The sequence below is a fragment of the Onychostruthus taczanowskii genome, unplaced genomic scaffold, assembly GCF_017590055.1.
Source record: "Onychostruthus taczanowskii isolate IOZ18803 unplaced genomic scaffold, ASM1759005v1 scaffold3, whole genome shotgun sequence".
NCBI classification, from domain to species: domain Eukaryota; kingdom Metazoa; phylum Chordata; class Aves; order Passeriformes; family Passeridae; genus Onychostruthus; species Onychostruthus taczanowskii.
In genome coordinates this window covers 2,976,350-2,992,432 of record NW_024500349.1, presented here as the reverse complement: position 1 = coordinate 2,992,432, position 16,083 = coordinate 2,976,350, and the positions used below count along the sequence as shown (strand labels likewise).

The 16,083-nt window shown below is 41.2% G+C and overlaps 2 protein-coding genes across 7 annotated transcripts in view; one reads left to right on the top strand and one right to left on the bottom strand.

The window, feature by feature from the left end:
• Positions 1 to 2,212, top strand: part of AKAP9 (A-kinase anchoring protein 9) — a 105,110-nt gene extending 102,898 nt beyond the window's left edge. For all 5 annotated transcript variants that reach the window (XM_041408321.1, XM_041408320.1, XM_041408319.1 and 2 more), the window contains 2 exons: positions 814 to 953; positions 1,591 to 2,212. In XM_041408321.1, the coding sequence (XP_041264255.1) occupies positions 814 to 953; positions 1,591 to 1,634 (184 nt within the window). In that variant the 3' untranslated portion in view covers positions 1,635 to 2,212. The remainder of the gene's footprint in view (positions 1 to 813; positions 954 to 1,590) is intronic.
• A 283-nt stretch (positions 2,213 to 2,495) lies between these two features.
• Positions 2,496 to 14,569, bottom strand: LOC121338167 (lanosterol 14-alpha demethylase). Of its 2 annotated transcripts, XM_041408859.1 has the most exons (10): positions 14,322 to 14,569; positions 13,437 to 13,535; positions 12,016 to 12,192; positions 8,078 to 8,204; positions 6,957 to 7,131; positions 6,659 to 6,778; positions 5,965 to 6,160; positions 5,275 to 5,370; positions 4,130 to 4,298; positions 2,496 to 3,670 (listed from the first exon to the last, which is right to left on the bottom strand). In XM_041408859.1, the coding sequence occupies exons 1-10, from the start codon at positions 14,493 to 14,495 to the stop codon at positions 3,492 to 3,494; spliced, it is 1,512 nt and encodes a 503-aa protein (XP_041264793.1). In that variant the 5' UTR covers positions 14,496 to 14,569; the 3' UTR covers positions 2,496 to 3,491. The 2 variants fall into 2 exon arrangements, with proteins under 2 accessions (XP_041264793.1, XP_041264794.1); XM_041408860.1 differs by lacking the exons at positions 13,437 to 13,535; positions 14,322 to 14,569 and adding an exon at positions 13,178 to 13,272.
• Positions 14,570 to 16,083: the final 1,514 nt, after the last annotated feature.

Here is a 16,083-nt window from a genome sequence, read left to right as displayed (position 1 = left end):
TATTTGGGGTTTTTTATTATTATTGGCCTTCAGATACTGTTTAAATAACTCAAAGCTTCAGTGTTTACTGCTAAGGTTTGTAACCTCTGATGCTGCAAGATTTAACTTTTTTGCAAGAATGTCAAAAATCATGTCTCAGGCATTGAGTGTGTGATTACTCATCACATGACTGAGGCCAAAGCTCACACACCCCTGCCAGTGAAACTGGGCATTTTTTATCAAGGGTAACATTTTTATGAGTGCCATCATACTTTGAGGAGCTTATATGAAGTTGCGAGTTCAGATCTTCACTGAATATCAAATTCTAGCCATTTTTGGGTTTCATTTTCATGTAAACCACCTCAATATTTGTACTGTCTTAGTTGGTCATAACCGTAACAGTTTACATGGTAAAAACCTTTAATCTACTTTAGCCAGTATTGACTTTTACTTAGAGAGTAATGACGAGAGGCAGAATCCTGTAAAGATGGCGGTGTCCTTGTTGACACAAGCTTCTTAATAGAAAACTAAACTTCAGTCTACCGTGGAGTCTGCTGCAATTTCACTAGGCATTTGCTGGTCAGTCTTTGTCTCAAAAGAAAGCAGCAGCAAATCCTGTGCAGTAGAAAGAAAAGGCCAGGGGGAAGAGTGGTTTCTCTGGCTTGGGCAGTAAGTGGCAGGGAGGTTAAATGGGTTTGATGTGCTGGCTACCACACGGATACGCTAAGGGCCATGCCGGCCATAAGGTGTTTCTGCCTACAGTATTTTGCTGTGTTGCTGATATTTTTACTCCAAATTTCCCTTTTTGAACGGTGTGTGTTGTTCTGCCCCTAGGCTCCACGGGATGCATGCTGATTTGAACCCAGTCTCCTTCACCTGTCCCCAGCTGCAGAACTACGATCCCGAAAGGGCTCTGACGGATTACATCCATCGCCTGGAGGCACTGCAGAAGCGGCTCGGCAGCGTGCAGTCAGGTGGGGCTCAGGCACCCTCCCCAGCACCCCTGGGCAGCACAGGGCCCACTGCCACATGGGGGCTGGTTCTCTGAGATACAGAAGAAACAACTTCCATTTCAATTTTCAGCCTTAAACAAGAGGCATTTCTGAGCTCATTTAAAGTAAGATTGTAAAATTCTTTAAAAAGAGGTATACAAGCATGCTGTCATTATAGGTTTTGAGATTATTGGTAACTGTTTACTTCCTGATCTCTAATAAATGCACAACAAGGATTCAGTTGGCATCTTGTTAGGAGTTTAAGGTATATAGAGAAAAATGTACCCAAAAGATTAGGATGTGGGAGAGGCATTTTTTCTCCTACCACTTCTGTTACAGAAGTTACAGTCAATTTGTCCCATAGATGATGACAATTTTTGTACTGAAAGAGGAATACATCAAGAAAATTGTCAGAACAATGGGATAAAATTTATCAAACTTGAATTTTGAAGTTCTTGTGTTTGTCTTCTCCATCATTTGGGAAAGTTTTGTTCTTAAAAGATTTGATCTATAAAAGACCCTATTCTATGATTTCCCGTTAAAATCTTTCACACTTATTCAGCTGAATGTACATACTTGTTCCAAGTAATCCTGATTACAATTTTTCTCCATCTTACAGGTTCGACTTCCTACACTCAGTTGCACATGGGTATAAGAAGATAATAATACCCTTCAACATCTCCAGCACTGGCAGTGATGCTAACAGATTGCCTTCTGTAAATCTGTGCTCTTTCTGTGCTTTTGTATAATGTGTATATTGTGGGACCAATATGAACACAGCTATACGATTGTATACAGTTCCATCCTGGCACACCCACAGAGACTGGGATTTATGGATGTAGGCACTTTGTGTTTATGGGAAAAAAAAATCTGAACAAAAAAAAAATCCCCAAACAAAAACCCCCCCAAAAAACCCCCAAACCCAAAACAAATCCCCCCACCATTAAATTACATGTATATTTGTGGAATGCTAATTTAAATGATTAACTTATGAAGTGTGTATTTATCAAAAGGGTGCGAAGATGAAACTTGTGTATTAATTAAATTGAGCTACATTCAGCAAAGTTTACTTGCACTTTTTCTGGCAAGGCTACTGAAGTTACATTGACTCTCGTAATATTTGCTACTGGCAGTGCAGACAGAATATCACTTGTAGAGACCTATTTTTGTAATGGTAGAAGTTTTGAATTTTATGGGTATTTTGTCAAAGTACTGAAATAAACATGACTTCATGCTTCTAACTGTGTTCAAGAACTGCTCCCTTATTCACATGGAACAGGTTGCTCCTGCCTGAGTTCCTCCTGCTTGCAGTGACTGCAGCTAGACTTTTTAACGATTCCAAAGTGTTGCTGTCAGAGAGAGTGACAGGGACAAGCCTGGCTTCTGTAGACTCTGGTCACATCTGACAGGGCTGGGAGGGAAGGAAGCCTGTGCTCCCTCACCTGCCATGACTGATACAATCACAAGGTTTTAGAACAGTTACACTGAACTTAGACCAGGAAGGACACGACAAAACCCTGGTTACATGGAGCACTGCTGAGGGGACACTGCCCACTCCAAGAGAGAGTTAAAAATTTACTGATTAAATCTTTTCAAAAAGAAGTACAGAGTTGAGCATGGAAAACTCCCCCAAGAGGTTTGTTTACAAATTTAATTCAAAATTCCCATGAGCCAGAGCTCATTACCATTTATCATAAGCACTCTTGAACGAAACACCATTTAACAATCCTGCATGAGTCAGTACAAACCCAGACAACATTCAGCTATTTCACCTTTTTATAGACAAACATGTTATTTACAAAATTCATGTTGTTGGTATCTTCATATTGTTACTCTTACACTTGACATCAAGCTTCCAGAGATCACCACTTTCAATTTTTTTTTAGATAATTACTTGTTGCTTTCTGAACTTAAGCATTTTACAACTACTTCAAGTTAAATGGCTCATTCTTGAAATGACTTACCTGTGAACACTTTGAATTCTGCCTACCACTTAGATGTACAGTAACATTTTCTTAAACCAGCCAAGACCATCACTCACTTGGAACAGGATCATAAATGCCAAAGGAAGGGCACCACCAAGTACAGTCCCCTGTGGTGCCTGTTCCCAGCTGGGTTTGCTGAAACTGGGTACAGAGGCAAGGTAGGCAGCCTTGCCCCTTGGTTACCTGGGGAAAGTAATCTTCAATTATTTTTCAAAAGGAAAGAGTTCCACTTGTAGAAATTACTTTTTTCTTCATTAAGAGGATCTGGCATGCACCTTAAAAGTGTTACATCAATAGAAAAGATGCTTTTGCTTTAAAAATGCAATGAGAAAATTGTAGAACAAGCAATTATTCACAGCAGCAGTAAACACTGTGGGCAAACAAAATAGATGCAAAACTTATACATTTGGTAGACTACTGCTGCTTTCCTAACAGTAGATTCATCAGCTTCCATCTGCCACTTATTCTGTCACAATTTTATTCAGAAGTCTGTTAGTTCACACAACTTTAAAAAGTAAGGTTTTAGCACCAGAGTTTACAGTGACCGCCTCTTATATCTGATAACAGGGTTGTTAGGTGTGTGTATCATTGTTGTATAATTTATAGTTGGAAAATAGTCATTGATGAGATCAAATTCATACAAACGAAGCAAAGTAGACCAAATAGTCTTAATTTGAACATAAGCGAAGTTTTCTCCAATGCAGCGATGACGGCCTAAAAAGAAAGCCATAAAATGCAGTTAGAGTATTTTATTGGATTGCCTTTGACAATCAGAAAACTTCAGAAGTTTTATGCAGACACTAGTATTGCCCCTTTCTCAACAATCTGAGGCTCTGATGTTTCACATACCCCATTCTATTATTCCACCCAAGTCTTATTTTTCCAAATTGTCACTGCATAAAACAGACGAGTAAGTGGAATGAGATTGTGCTGTTCTGTCCCCACTAGAAAGCATTAATTTATGTATCAGGAAAGAAGCATTTGCAACACAGAAACGAGATCAGCTCTATGTCCATCACAGCAATATTTGCAAACTTCTGAAAGTTGAGACTCTGCAGACTTTTCTTTTGCCTTCAACTAAACTTGTGTTACCAGGTTTGTCCTTTACTTGAAAAGATATGAATGAGCCACCTCAGCACAACCTCACAGAAAGTGCTGCGTTCTCTTACTCACCAGCCCCAAATGGAATGTATGTAAACTTCTCTCCGGCTGCTGGGTTATCTTGGAGGTATCTGCCAGGCTTGAAGTCCAGAGCATCATTCCAGGAGTCTCTGAGTCTGTGATTAACAGTGGGAGATACACACACTTGATGGCCAGGGGGAATATTATATCCAGCAACAGTCTACAAGAGAAAAGACAAGACCCCACATGACAAAATGCCTCCATTTTCCTTTTTAAAAAATATTACCTGAAGTGTTACATCATGAGGCTTTACATTTCCAGAGTTTTTGGCCAAGTGTATTTAAAATTACTGCAACCTAACACTTCCTCTCATACTTGAACAGGACACAGTGCTCAAGTAGTTGCAGGAACGTTCCAGCTGTTTTAGTAAGGCTGACAATTCTACAGAAGGAGGTTGTAAAAAAAAAAAAAAGAATGAAATTAAAAATTATTGAAAGCCTTTGACATTGAAGGGACATAGTTAAAAAAAAATTCTACAGAAGGGGGTTGTAAAAAAAAAAAAAAAGAATGAAATTAATAATTATTGAAAGCCTTTGACACTGAAGGGACACAGTTAAAAAAGTATGTGAATTTTTTTACATGGTACCGTACTTGTACAAAGTTTTCTTTCAGATTTACCCAGCTTGTCTTAAACACATGCCAAATTTTTCCATTACAGCAAATAAAAGTACCTGGCAAACAAAAAAATGGTGGCACCAAGCTAAGCTCAAATAAGACTAGTAACTACAAGAAAGGGCCAGTTTTGCTGAAGAAAACTGCACATGGCTGTTGCTAGAGCTGCTCTTCTCCAGATAGAACAATCCCTGTTCCCTCAGCCTCTCACCACCAGTGCTGCAGCCCCCTCCCAGCCGGGTGTTCCTCTGCATGTTTCACTTCAGTCTTTTGCTTGCTGGGGGCTGCAGGGGTCTGAAACTGGACACAATTCCACATGAAGGTAAAAAAATACCAAGTTCGATGTATTAATTGCTTTTGTAACTCAACGCTGGCTATGCTACCACTGACAGAACCCCAGAATGCCATCAGCTTTCCTCCCTGCCAGCAAACACTGCTCACTTGTGTTTGCTTCTGCCAGCTGAGATACCTCTGACCTGTGCCTGTGCTGCTGCAGTGAAATTAGCTCCAAAAGGTGTCCTCACCTGAGGAGTTCTGGCCATTCTCATCATGGTCATTATAGGAGGTCTAAGCCTTAAAGTTTCTTTTAGACAGCGATCCAGCAAACTGAGATCCTTGAGCTGAAAATAGAGATAAAATGATGTATCAAAATATAGCCAAGTTTATTCAACACAAACAAAATGCTATTTTATACCATTTAAAAACATAAAGTAGTGAAGAGTGAGCAGCTTATATTTACATGTATGTCATTAGCTACACTGATTATTTCTTTTCCATTTGATTCAATTAAGAAGGAAAAAATCACTGACCATTGCAATCAAATACAACTACTGTCTTAGTGATTTGTCTCTTAAGTATTTTCTGTTGCCTAATGAAACAACAATGTCACACTGCATTGCTATCCTCAATGGAAATATGAGGATCTTCCTCTGGTACAGAACTGTCATTTATTAAATAAACACAGGAACTGCAGTTTTCCTAATGAACACTGATTAAAAAACAGTATCAAGCTGAAAATTTACTTGGACAGGAAGAGAAGAAGAAATGTACTGGCAAACAGTGTTATCAGAAAATGACTGTGCCAATTATTATTTTAACACAAAAGCATGTCACTGTATTTCACGTCTGAAAAATGAGCTTTTAATTTTTTTCCCTAAATAAGCATCTGAAAGTATACAAATACCCCTGAGGACTAATGTAACATACAAACCAACCTGGTCGTAAGTTAAGGGCGGCAAGTCCTCCCCGCACACTGCTCTCTGTTCTGCATAGCACTGCTCCTGCAGGGCTTTGTCCCTGGCCAGGAAGAAGCCGAGCCAGGCGCTGGTGGTGGAGGACGTGTGCTGCCCTGCCAGCAGCAGCCCGATCAGCATTCCCGCAATTTCATCGTCCGTCAGCGCGCGCCCGTCCCTGCATCGAACGGAACCACGTGGGAGCTTCATTTGGGCACATTTCACTATTTAGCATTGTTATTTACACAGCAGCATTTACCATTTCTTCTAATGTACTTCTTACTCCTTCTACTCTTTTACTACCGTAAAATACTACTTTTACTACTCTTTTGTCTACCGTAAACGAAGAGGCAAAAGATCACGGGTAGGGAGAAGGGAGGACAGAGGAGGAGAGACTCTTTAGGAGCCTTAGAGAAAATCATTCCTCAACAGCCAGCAGAGAGAAAGGAAGCAACCTTAGTCACCTCATAACCACTAATCAACATCTCAGAAATCTGAATAGCCATTGACAACTGAAGTTTTAAACCTGTTTTTAAGAACACAGCTAGGACAAACTGCATGCAACAAAACCAATTCAAAATATGGGGAGTGTTTCTTGGGTTTTAGTAGACAGTTCTAATTAAAGAGCTCAAAGCTAAAGTAAATCTTCAAACAAGTCTTTAAACTCTTGGCTTACTTGTATGAAGCATCAAGTAGAGTTTGGAGCATGTCATCCTCCTTTTCCTCAGACTTTCGACGTTTCTGGATAACCTTGTAGAAAATATTCTTTATTGCTCTGTGTGCTCGATCTCGCCGTCTGCAATTCAAAACACTTCCTTAAGCAACTTTACACAACATAGCACAAAATGCTTATGAGCATTTACTGGGATGTCTGGAATAGCTTACAAAGAAGAAGTGGTGGGGATGGGGGCAATCCAAACAACAATGATGTTTAGATGAAATGGTTAAGCTGCTTCCTCTGTTAGTGCTGGTACCTGAAGCTCGGCAGAGGCAGCCAGCCTGGCAGCAGCCAGGCAGCGTGAGTGAAACCCCCATCCAGATCGGCGTACAGCTGAGCCACCTTCTCATCCAGCAAGCCTCGGATCTCCTTCCCATGCAAGCAATGACTTGCTGTCAAAATGATCAGTTCTGAAAGGGCTTCAAACAGGTCTGAGGAAAGGTTTGAAAAACATTACTGAAATGTTCCTGATCAGATGTCTCTTTGAACAACTCTTTAATTAGATCATGGGTACCTTTTTTCTAAGGTATTTCTTTCTAGAAATTTTTCTAGCAGAGTTAGTAATTCTTCCAAAGCAAGCCATGCACCACAAGCTCAATCCTCAATAAATGTAAGTGAATTCATACAAAGATTTAACCCTGATATCCAAATCCATAGGATCCAAATCCAGTTTATTTTGCTGCTCACTGAATTATTTTTATATAGTAGTCTTTGGACTACTTAAGTATCAATTTATATATTACCATATTACTAACAATGTTTACATATAAATCATATACATTCAAAATAATTCAATATATTAAAATGTGATATGTGTTGTATCATTTTTATGCATTTAAATATAAGTATGTATGTTTAAAGAATATTTGATACTGTTATGCAACTGTGAGCTTGCAATGATGATGACGGGCAAGTTGGGAATGAGGAGAAGTAACAATTTCACTTTGGTCACTAAGGTAACCACATCAGCTTCAAAGATGCAGTTTTTCACTGTAGAAACTCCCACAGCCAAGATCTTTAGCACAGATTCTCTAGGAAGTCAGAATTGCAGCTTTTCCTAGGGACTAGGAAGTGGTTACACTGAGCTGTGACTGATGTAATTCAAAACGAGCAAAACAGGTGCACCATGAGCTGACTAGAAAAGCAAAACTAAGACTTCATTCCTTTCAGTGATTTTCTTAGCAGTTTTAGTCTCCAATAGTCTTACATTTGATTTTTTAAAAATCTGTATTTTCTTTCTTCTGATATTCAGTACACTTTTACCTACATAATTTTTAATTTCTTTTATATTGCAGTACATCTTTTACAAAAATATACTGCATTGGCCTTAAGTACTTCCCAGAAAACTGGAGGAAAAATGCATTTCATCCTTCTTACTTTTTTCTCCACATTCTCCCCATGCTTTGAAATACTCCTTTGTTTCTTCTTCAATCACAGATACATGCTGTCTAAACTGGGCAATGTTTAGCCCAGTTTTGAGCATCTTCTTCTGTTCCAAAAATATCTAAAAGAACCAACAGAATAAGCTATCAGTACAAGGACCATCATATTAAGGTAATTAAAACTTATTAGAATTTCTACTACAAGAACATCCAAAAGTAAATAGGGATTATGATTAGGACTGCAGGGTACAACAGATACTCTGCTTTTACTAATGGGTAATACTCTGTTTTTCACCTTGTCTTTCAAGCGATAGTTCAGAAACATTCAAGGAAAATAATAGCTCAAAGGAGCTGCAGTTCTCTCTTTTGCAGTACCAAACAAAAAAGTTAGTTTAGTATCTTAATGAAGCTTTATCCCTGAAGATACAAGATGCATGCAAAGTTGAACTATGAAATGCCCTTCAGATATAGAAACACAAATACAATCAGCCCCATCTTTGCTAAGTCTGGGTTTAGCCTGTGTCCCCTGATATGTGGTCTGCTCACTTTCTCTCCCTCTCCTGTGTTCTCTCAGGCAGAAGGACCCTGGGCTAGAGATGACCCTTTCTTTTACAGAGCCCTCTGATCTCCCTGCCCAGGAAGTCAGACACAGAAGCAGGAGGCAAACTGCTTTCTAGGAAAACAGTGAGTTTCACACCCTTCTCACCTCTTCCTCTTTTTCTATGTACAGATTCACATCTAACAAACCTACTGGTGAAAAGCCCTTCCTTAGATGAAACCATGAAACCATTCAATGTCATTGACAGGCCATTGACTCAGAAAATTATTTATTTCATTTTTAAGCCCTAATTATGAATGAGGCATCTGCCCTACAGCTCTGCACTGTACCATGAGTAATACACCAAAAACTGTCTTCCCAGCAAGGGCTCTGCATATACAATACAGAACAAAAGGCTTTAATAGAAAAGCTGCTTCCTAGAAACCCCTGTTTTGAGAATGCAGTGAGGACCCCAGCAGTCTGTCAGAGGGCACACATGCCAGAGAGCAAAGAGACAAGCACATTTTCCCTTGCAGCATGCTAGCCAGTCCCCAGCTTGATGGGGACAGGAATAGCACATAGGAGTGAACACATCCTAGGCAATTTCAGCTCCTCTCAACAAAAAACTATCTGCAAGAGGCTTGGAGGGAGAAGAGAGAGTGTGAAAATGAGTTCATATATTGACTATGGATATTAACAATTGCCACATCACTGGAAAGCAATCAATCTACTAATTTTGAAGAATAAGGGTGGTTCTTCCAAACACATGACTGAAAGTCACAGAATTAATAGACAGTTAGCAGCTTAAGCAGAGAAAAGGAGGTCTCAAAAGAAACTTCAGGATGACCCATCAATTGTAGAAAGCCAACAAAATTTTCCATGGCTCTCTAATTCCTATTAGATGTCTGAAATGAAATCGTGGTGGTGACACAGTGCAAAAAAAAAAAACAGCTTACCTCTAGCAGAATGCATTCTGGCCACAACTGGCTGTGCTACCTCTTTAGCTTCATAGAGGGAAACTAAAGATAATCAGTGTCAGAAATAATTTAAAGGTCAATAGCAAACCCCCTGCATCTCCCTGCTGTGGAAAAAGAGTAACTTTCGTGGGGAAAAAAAAGGATTTTTTCTGAGGAAGGATTTTTCTGAATCTGCAGAGATAATAGAAAAGAAGCCCTTCTGGTATCAAAGGTATGAATTAAGCAGACATATCCACAGACACCTAAGGCTTACTGAGTAATATGGTTCATCTCTTGACTAAAGCAGAACTCAAGTGCACTCTAGAGAAAAAGAAAACCTAGGGTGACTGTAAAAAACTACCTACTTTCAGAAAAAAGCAACAAAAAGCTGCATATGGTGGGCCAATAAGGTAGGTCTTAATCATCCCTATGTGCCTGAAGTACCTGGTGGTAAGAAATGCCCATTTGCAAGGAGCTTACAGAAAATTCTATAAAACTGATGGATGAGATTAGTTCACATCAAAGAACTGGCTCTTGAACGAAGGCAGACATTCAAATCCATCCACAAACTGAAGACCATGAAAGCAGAAGTCAAACCATCTGTAACAAGTGGGTAAACTTTCACAGAATTAAGGACAAACCATGACCTTTAAGTTTCAAGCAGATCCCATGACAGTCAGAATCCACAAAACAAGCACAGTGAAACAACACAGTGAAAATCTGGCCAGCTTAGCAGCCTGATTCACAGATACTCTTCTGAAACAAGTATATACCAGAGAAGAACATGAGATGTATGCAGAGAATCATGCACCTTCCACACTCCAGCAGCTGCAAAAGTGATTCACAATTCCATCCCTGACTTTTTGAGGAAGAACTCTGACTATGTGAACTGGTAGAAACAAGTCTGTTAGAATGGCCCCACTCATGGAAGAGATCTCCCAGGACACAAGAAATTACCTCCTCCTTGTTATCCAGTTCTGCTGGTTCTCATAGGGATGAGGAGCTATGCAAATCCATCAAGTGGCAAAGAACCTCCCACCCAACCGAGCAATTCTCCCCAGACTGCTATCCACAATTTAGTACCTCCTGACAAAGGAGGAGACAACCAAGTTCTCCTTTACCTACTTAGAAAGTAGCAAGTTGTAGGTAGTTAGCTGTGTATGAGATTTCCAAAAGAACAGGGTAAGGACAACGTGTTTATTCTGGATCATGGCAAAATGCCAGTGTGGAGGCAAAGAGAGTAGTGATTAGTGCCCCTAAGCTACATCATTAATAGAGCAACAATGACAGCACGTAGGCAGGGATGAATGAAGAGGTATGCTAAGGAGGAAAATAAATTGATGGTCACAGAAACTAGTGAAATGACTGGCATCCATACAAAATGAGGCCAGAACTGAAGATCCAAAAATAAATTATATCCCAGTGCTATTTCTTCCACCCAACTACTCTGCTATACAACATGCACTGAACAGAGTGCCAGTGGAGCAGGTGTGGCCACAGAAAAGTTGGCTCCTGCACTCTGAGAGTCTGGCATGACAGGCCAATGCTCAGCTCAGATACAATGCCATGTGACACAGCCCCCGTGCTCCCATGCAGACTGTATGCTGCAAACATACACAGAATGATTTCTGTCTGAGCAAAACAAACCTTGTGGTTCAAACTGTTCAATTATTAGTCTCATGTCTAGATTTGGCATGGCATAAATATAAAGTTACCACTCTTAGGGCTTTCTCAGAAGAAACACCTGAAGTTGCTTGGAAGGAAAAAGTGACCTGCAGGCAGTAGCATGCTGCAAGGGAAGAAAAACTGACTCACTAGTTTTTCCTCTATTGTGGTATTCACATGCCCTCTGAAGAGAGGGAAGCTGTGAGACAAGCAGAGTAGAAGGAAAAACAGAATTCTTATCTCACTTGCTATAACAAAGTAGAATGCAATATGAAGACTGTTTACCCAAAGTGAGGATGTTTTGTTCCCTTGGCCTCTCAGGGGCAAGAGTTGTGTGTGTGTCCAGACTGTCACAAGAGAATCAGAGACGAGTGCAGTTCTGTGCAGTTGTGAGCAAGGGTGAGTGCGAGGCAGATTCAGTTTAGATGCAATGTATATAGTATAGTAAACAAAGTAATTATTTAGCCTTCTGATGATGGAGTCAGATGCATCATTTCCTCTCTCCAAAGTCTGAGTTGCCCTTGATTTACAATACTCTACGGTGAGATTAAATGGTGTCAAGAACAAAAGATAACATCCAGAATGATAAATGGCCAGGTGGTAAAGAAAACAACCTGAACATACCAGATTATCCAGATGAGACTATTTACCTACTGCAGTATGCCACAGATCACATGAACACAACCCCATCCCACAGAGCCAAGAGCTCAGGGCTGCCCACTCAGCACTGAAACTGCCCTGCTTTTCTACTGATCTGGAATTTAAAATACAAACCGCATTTGGGACGTCATAGGCAACTCCCCTGCCAAAGACCGGCGTCGTCAGCCGCGAGTACACATCCTCTGCGTTCAAATCTTCGTTTTTGCTGTTGAACAGCAGAGCAGCAGCATCACTGCCCAGCAGGTATGTGAATGTCTTGCCAACCATAGTGAAACTGAACACAGGTCCATACTAAGAGAGAGAATAAACAAAAAAAAAATTATGTGAAAGAAGAACAAAAATCATTAAATCCCAATCTCGTACAGTCTTTCATGAGTTACTTTTTCTCCTAAGAAGTATCCAGATGTTTAATAAAGATAAATATATTTTTAACCACATTTAAATTCGTTCTCAATGTATATACCAGTGATAGCTGATGTTATAATGAACACATGTGAGCATGCACATTTTAAAACCATTTATTTTAGAAAACATTAATAAAAGATCAGTCACACTAAAAAAACTGGTAGAGAGATTGCAGCATATATTGACCCCAGGAATCTACAAACACTGTCTCCAAAAATTCTGGATTTATGGAGTTATGCATAGATAATTAGGGGCAAATATGATTTTGAAGTTTAAAAGTCATCTCCAGCAGACCTTCATGCACCAGATTTGGCTTTCTCTAAGCTAACCAAGGTAAGGTTTAAGCTTATAACTCTAGTTTTAGACAATGTGAAACAGCTTCACAAATTCAATTGAAATTAAGGCTCTACTGATTTAATTAATTCCTTCTAGGCTGTTACAGCGTAAAAACTACTGAGGTTTTATACACCATCTCCTTTTAAAATCAGAGAGGCCTTAAAATTCATCAAGTTGCCCACAGAGGTGGTCAGCTACATTTCAACCTGGCCATAGATTGGTAAAGAATGTGAGTGAAGGTTACCAATCACAGTAAGAAATAATTTCATGCAAATGACTTTTTAATTAACTTGTGATTCAGCTATGAGTATTACCCAAATGTACAAGCATATCTGTGACGTGAATCACGAAAGCTCAGAAAACACTACTGCTACATAAAGAGATCTGGCGATCACAAAGCCTACTGTGCACACTCCATTCCATATTTGAGATGGTAAATGAGAATGAACTGATTTTAAACAGGCCCCTGACAGAGAACTTAATAGACACACAAAAATATGTTTGCATATGCGCAGCCAATCGTGGGAAAACATACCTTGTCATAGGCATTTTCCAAAAATTCAATGGGACTTTTTCCAAATGCAATTGCATGACCAAGGAAAGGGATGCCTGATGGAATAAAAGGTGGGTAATTCTGTAGAAGAAAGAGAAAAATAAACACTGAATTTTCTTCAGAGATTATTACAGACTCATGAACTAACAGACTACCCTAAGCTGGAAGACCCCTGACAGAGAACTTAATAGACACACAAAAATATGTTTGCATATGCGCAGCCAATCGTGGGAAAACATACCTTGTCATAAGCATTTTCCAAAAATTCAATGGGACTTTTTCCAAATGCAATTGCATGACCAAGGAAAGGGATGCCTGATGGAATAAAAGGTGGGTAATTCTGTAGAAGAAAGAGAAAAATAAACACTGAATTTTCTTCAGAGATTATTACAGACTCATGAACTAATAGACTACCCTAAGCTGGAAGGGACCCACAAGGATCAAAGTCCAACTCCTGGCCGTGCACAGGACCATGCACAAGGGTGACAGCATGTGCCTGACAGAGCTGTCCAAGAGCTTCTCCAACTCTGCCAGGCTTGGTGCTCTGACTTCTTTTCTGGCACATGCCAGTGCCCAAAAGTAATAAAACCATGCCCATTTGCATATAAAACTGAGGAAGTTTTTTTATATATTTGTTTAAACTCTTTTGTGAAAAGGCCAACTTTAAAAAATATTCAGCTGTTTAGATAGAGCTATATTTAAAAGCAGCAAAGGTTAAAATAAAGTGAACATGACTAAGAGTCTTCCCCCACTGCCTCTGAATGTGAAGCACAAAGATACTGAACTGAAAAGAAGGCAATCAGAAAGGAAATAGTGTTGGAGGATTTGTTGAACAGCCCCTCAAAAGCACCCGCAGCTTAGCACTGTGTTTCACACATCAGCGGGAACCTTCTCTTAGGCTCCATCGATGAAACAGCACCGGGAATGCCCCTGGGTTCCGCGAGCGCTCTGCGGCCCGCGGCGCCGAGCAGCGCGGCGGGGCGAGGCCGGCCGGGCTGCCCCACAGGCGGCCCCGGGAGCCCGCTGCAAACGCCGCCCGCCGGAGCCCGCTCCGCCGCTTCCCCCGCGCTGCCGAGGGCTGTCCCGGGGCTGCTCCCGGCCCGCGGGCACCGTCCCTGCCGCTCACCTTCTGCTCGGAGCCCAGGTGTCGCCGGTACCCCAGCTGGAACAGGTAGCCGAGGCTGAGCGCGAAGGCGGATGCGGCCAGCACCAGGGAGAGGGGGTTGCCGACGGCCACCCGCTCCAGCAGGGACCCGCCGGCCTCCATGAGGTTCAGCATCTTCTCGGCGCCCGCCGCCATCCGCCGTGGCTCCGCGGGGCAGGGCGGCGCGGTGGGCCGGGCTGGTCCGAGCCCGTGCGGCGGCTCCCGGCGCTGGGCTGATCTCTGCCCATGTGACGATTGCCGGCGCCGCAGCCAACCCGCGGCCGCGCCGCGCGGGGTGACGGCATGGGCGGCGGCGCGCGGGGGCCGGGCCGGGCCGGGCCGCCTCAGGGCTCGGCCCCGGCGGCGGCGGCCCCGCGGCGATCGAGCTGCTGGGTGTCCTCGAACACCGGGACAACGCGGTTCTCCTCCGGGAAATGAGGGTTATGATGGTGAGCCGTCCCTCGGGCATCACTGCCGGCGCCCCCGCTGACAGCCCGGGGCGCTGGTTTGTAAGGATGCGCAGCGCCCGGAGAACGAGGGCAGCTTATTTATGTTTAATTCCAGATGCGCCAAATGTTTAATGTCAGAAAATCCGCGTATTGTTTTTGAAATGAGTTTCCACTAAGATCTAAGGGTTTAAGATCAGTAGTGCACAAACCTGCATTTGGAAAAAGACCTCATCACAGCTGAGGTCAGCTTGTTGTCCACATACAATTTTTGAATTCAATTCAATTTTTGAATACCTTAATGCATTTACAGAAAATTCTGGTTTAGGTAGGTCTTTTTGAGGCAGTATTTGTTCATCCAGCGAGTCCAGTCAGTTTCTAAAGTTTAAATGTGTAAATCTGGGAATACTATCAGGAAGCTGGTTAATCATTACATACAATGAGACATTTCAGTAGGGTACAGTTGCAAAGATTATCTGTAATGCTTTTAAATAAATTTTTGCAAAGTCCAGAAACTTAAATTCTTATAAATTCCCTACTTCATCTAAAATAAACTATTTGTTGTCATCATTTCTGAGTACTTTTATCAACTGAAAAAGGTGCACAGGCAAAAACATGAGCTTGTTACTGAATGAATATTCTTGTCATTTTTCAAAATGTGTATTACCTGTGGTAAACCCTGTATCAAGGTCTCACATGTGCTGAGTATTACTGGATGAGTGGAGGTAGCAGAGAACGCTTGTGAATGCTGAGATGTGCATGGAACCAATGCTGACTATCTTCAAACTCTTCACATCAGCTATGGGATCTAGTAAAGTTTTCAATTTGCTGTCTGCAAACTCTGAAGTTTCCACACTTTTCAGCGCCAAAGGAAATTCTTCAGTGCTGTAGTGATTGAGAAAGGGTTCCTGTGTATTTACAAGCCTTGACAATTCTTTTGGGGGACATGAGAACTATCACTGGTTATTGTTGACATTCTGCTCTGTCAATTTATGAAGTAAGGACATTTTTGGTGGAATAGTGTCGGTCTCTTTCTTCCAAGGGAGAGGATCTCCAGATTAATTACCTATATATGATTATAGGTTTTACTTAATTTTTATGTAAATACTAATTATATTTAAATTTATACAGAATAGTAATTTTGTACACTATTTTTATATCTTTAACCTATAGTAGTAACAATTAAGGTAAAGCAGAGCTTTTGCAAACCATGTATGTTGTTTCTGTTGAACCTCTATTTCTTTTTTCAGCCAACAGCCCCGCTTCAAACTGCATCCAGCCGTAAGCTGACAATGGTT

Excerpts from the sequence above, each read along its gene's own strand:
- LOC121338167 (XM_041408859.1), bottom strand. The coding sequence starts at position 14,495 with ATGGCGGCGGGCGCCGAGAAGATGCTGAACCTCATGGAGGCCGGCGGG. Across the intron at positions 12,193-13,436 it reads TGGAAAATGCTTATGACAAG|TATGGACCTGTGTTCAGTTT; the intron begins GTATGTTTTCCC and ends TCTCTCTCTTAG. Across the intron at positions 8,205-12,015 it reads CCTATGACGTCCCAAATGCG|ATATTTTTGGAACAGAAGAA; the intron begins GTTTGTATTTTA and ends TGGTTCTTTTAG.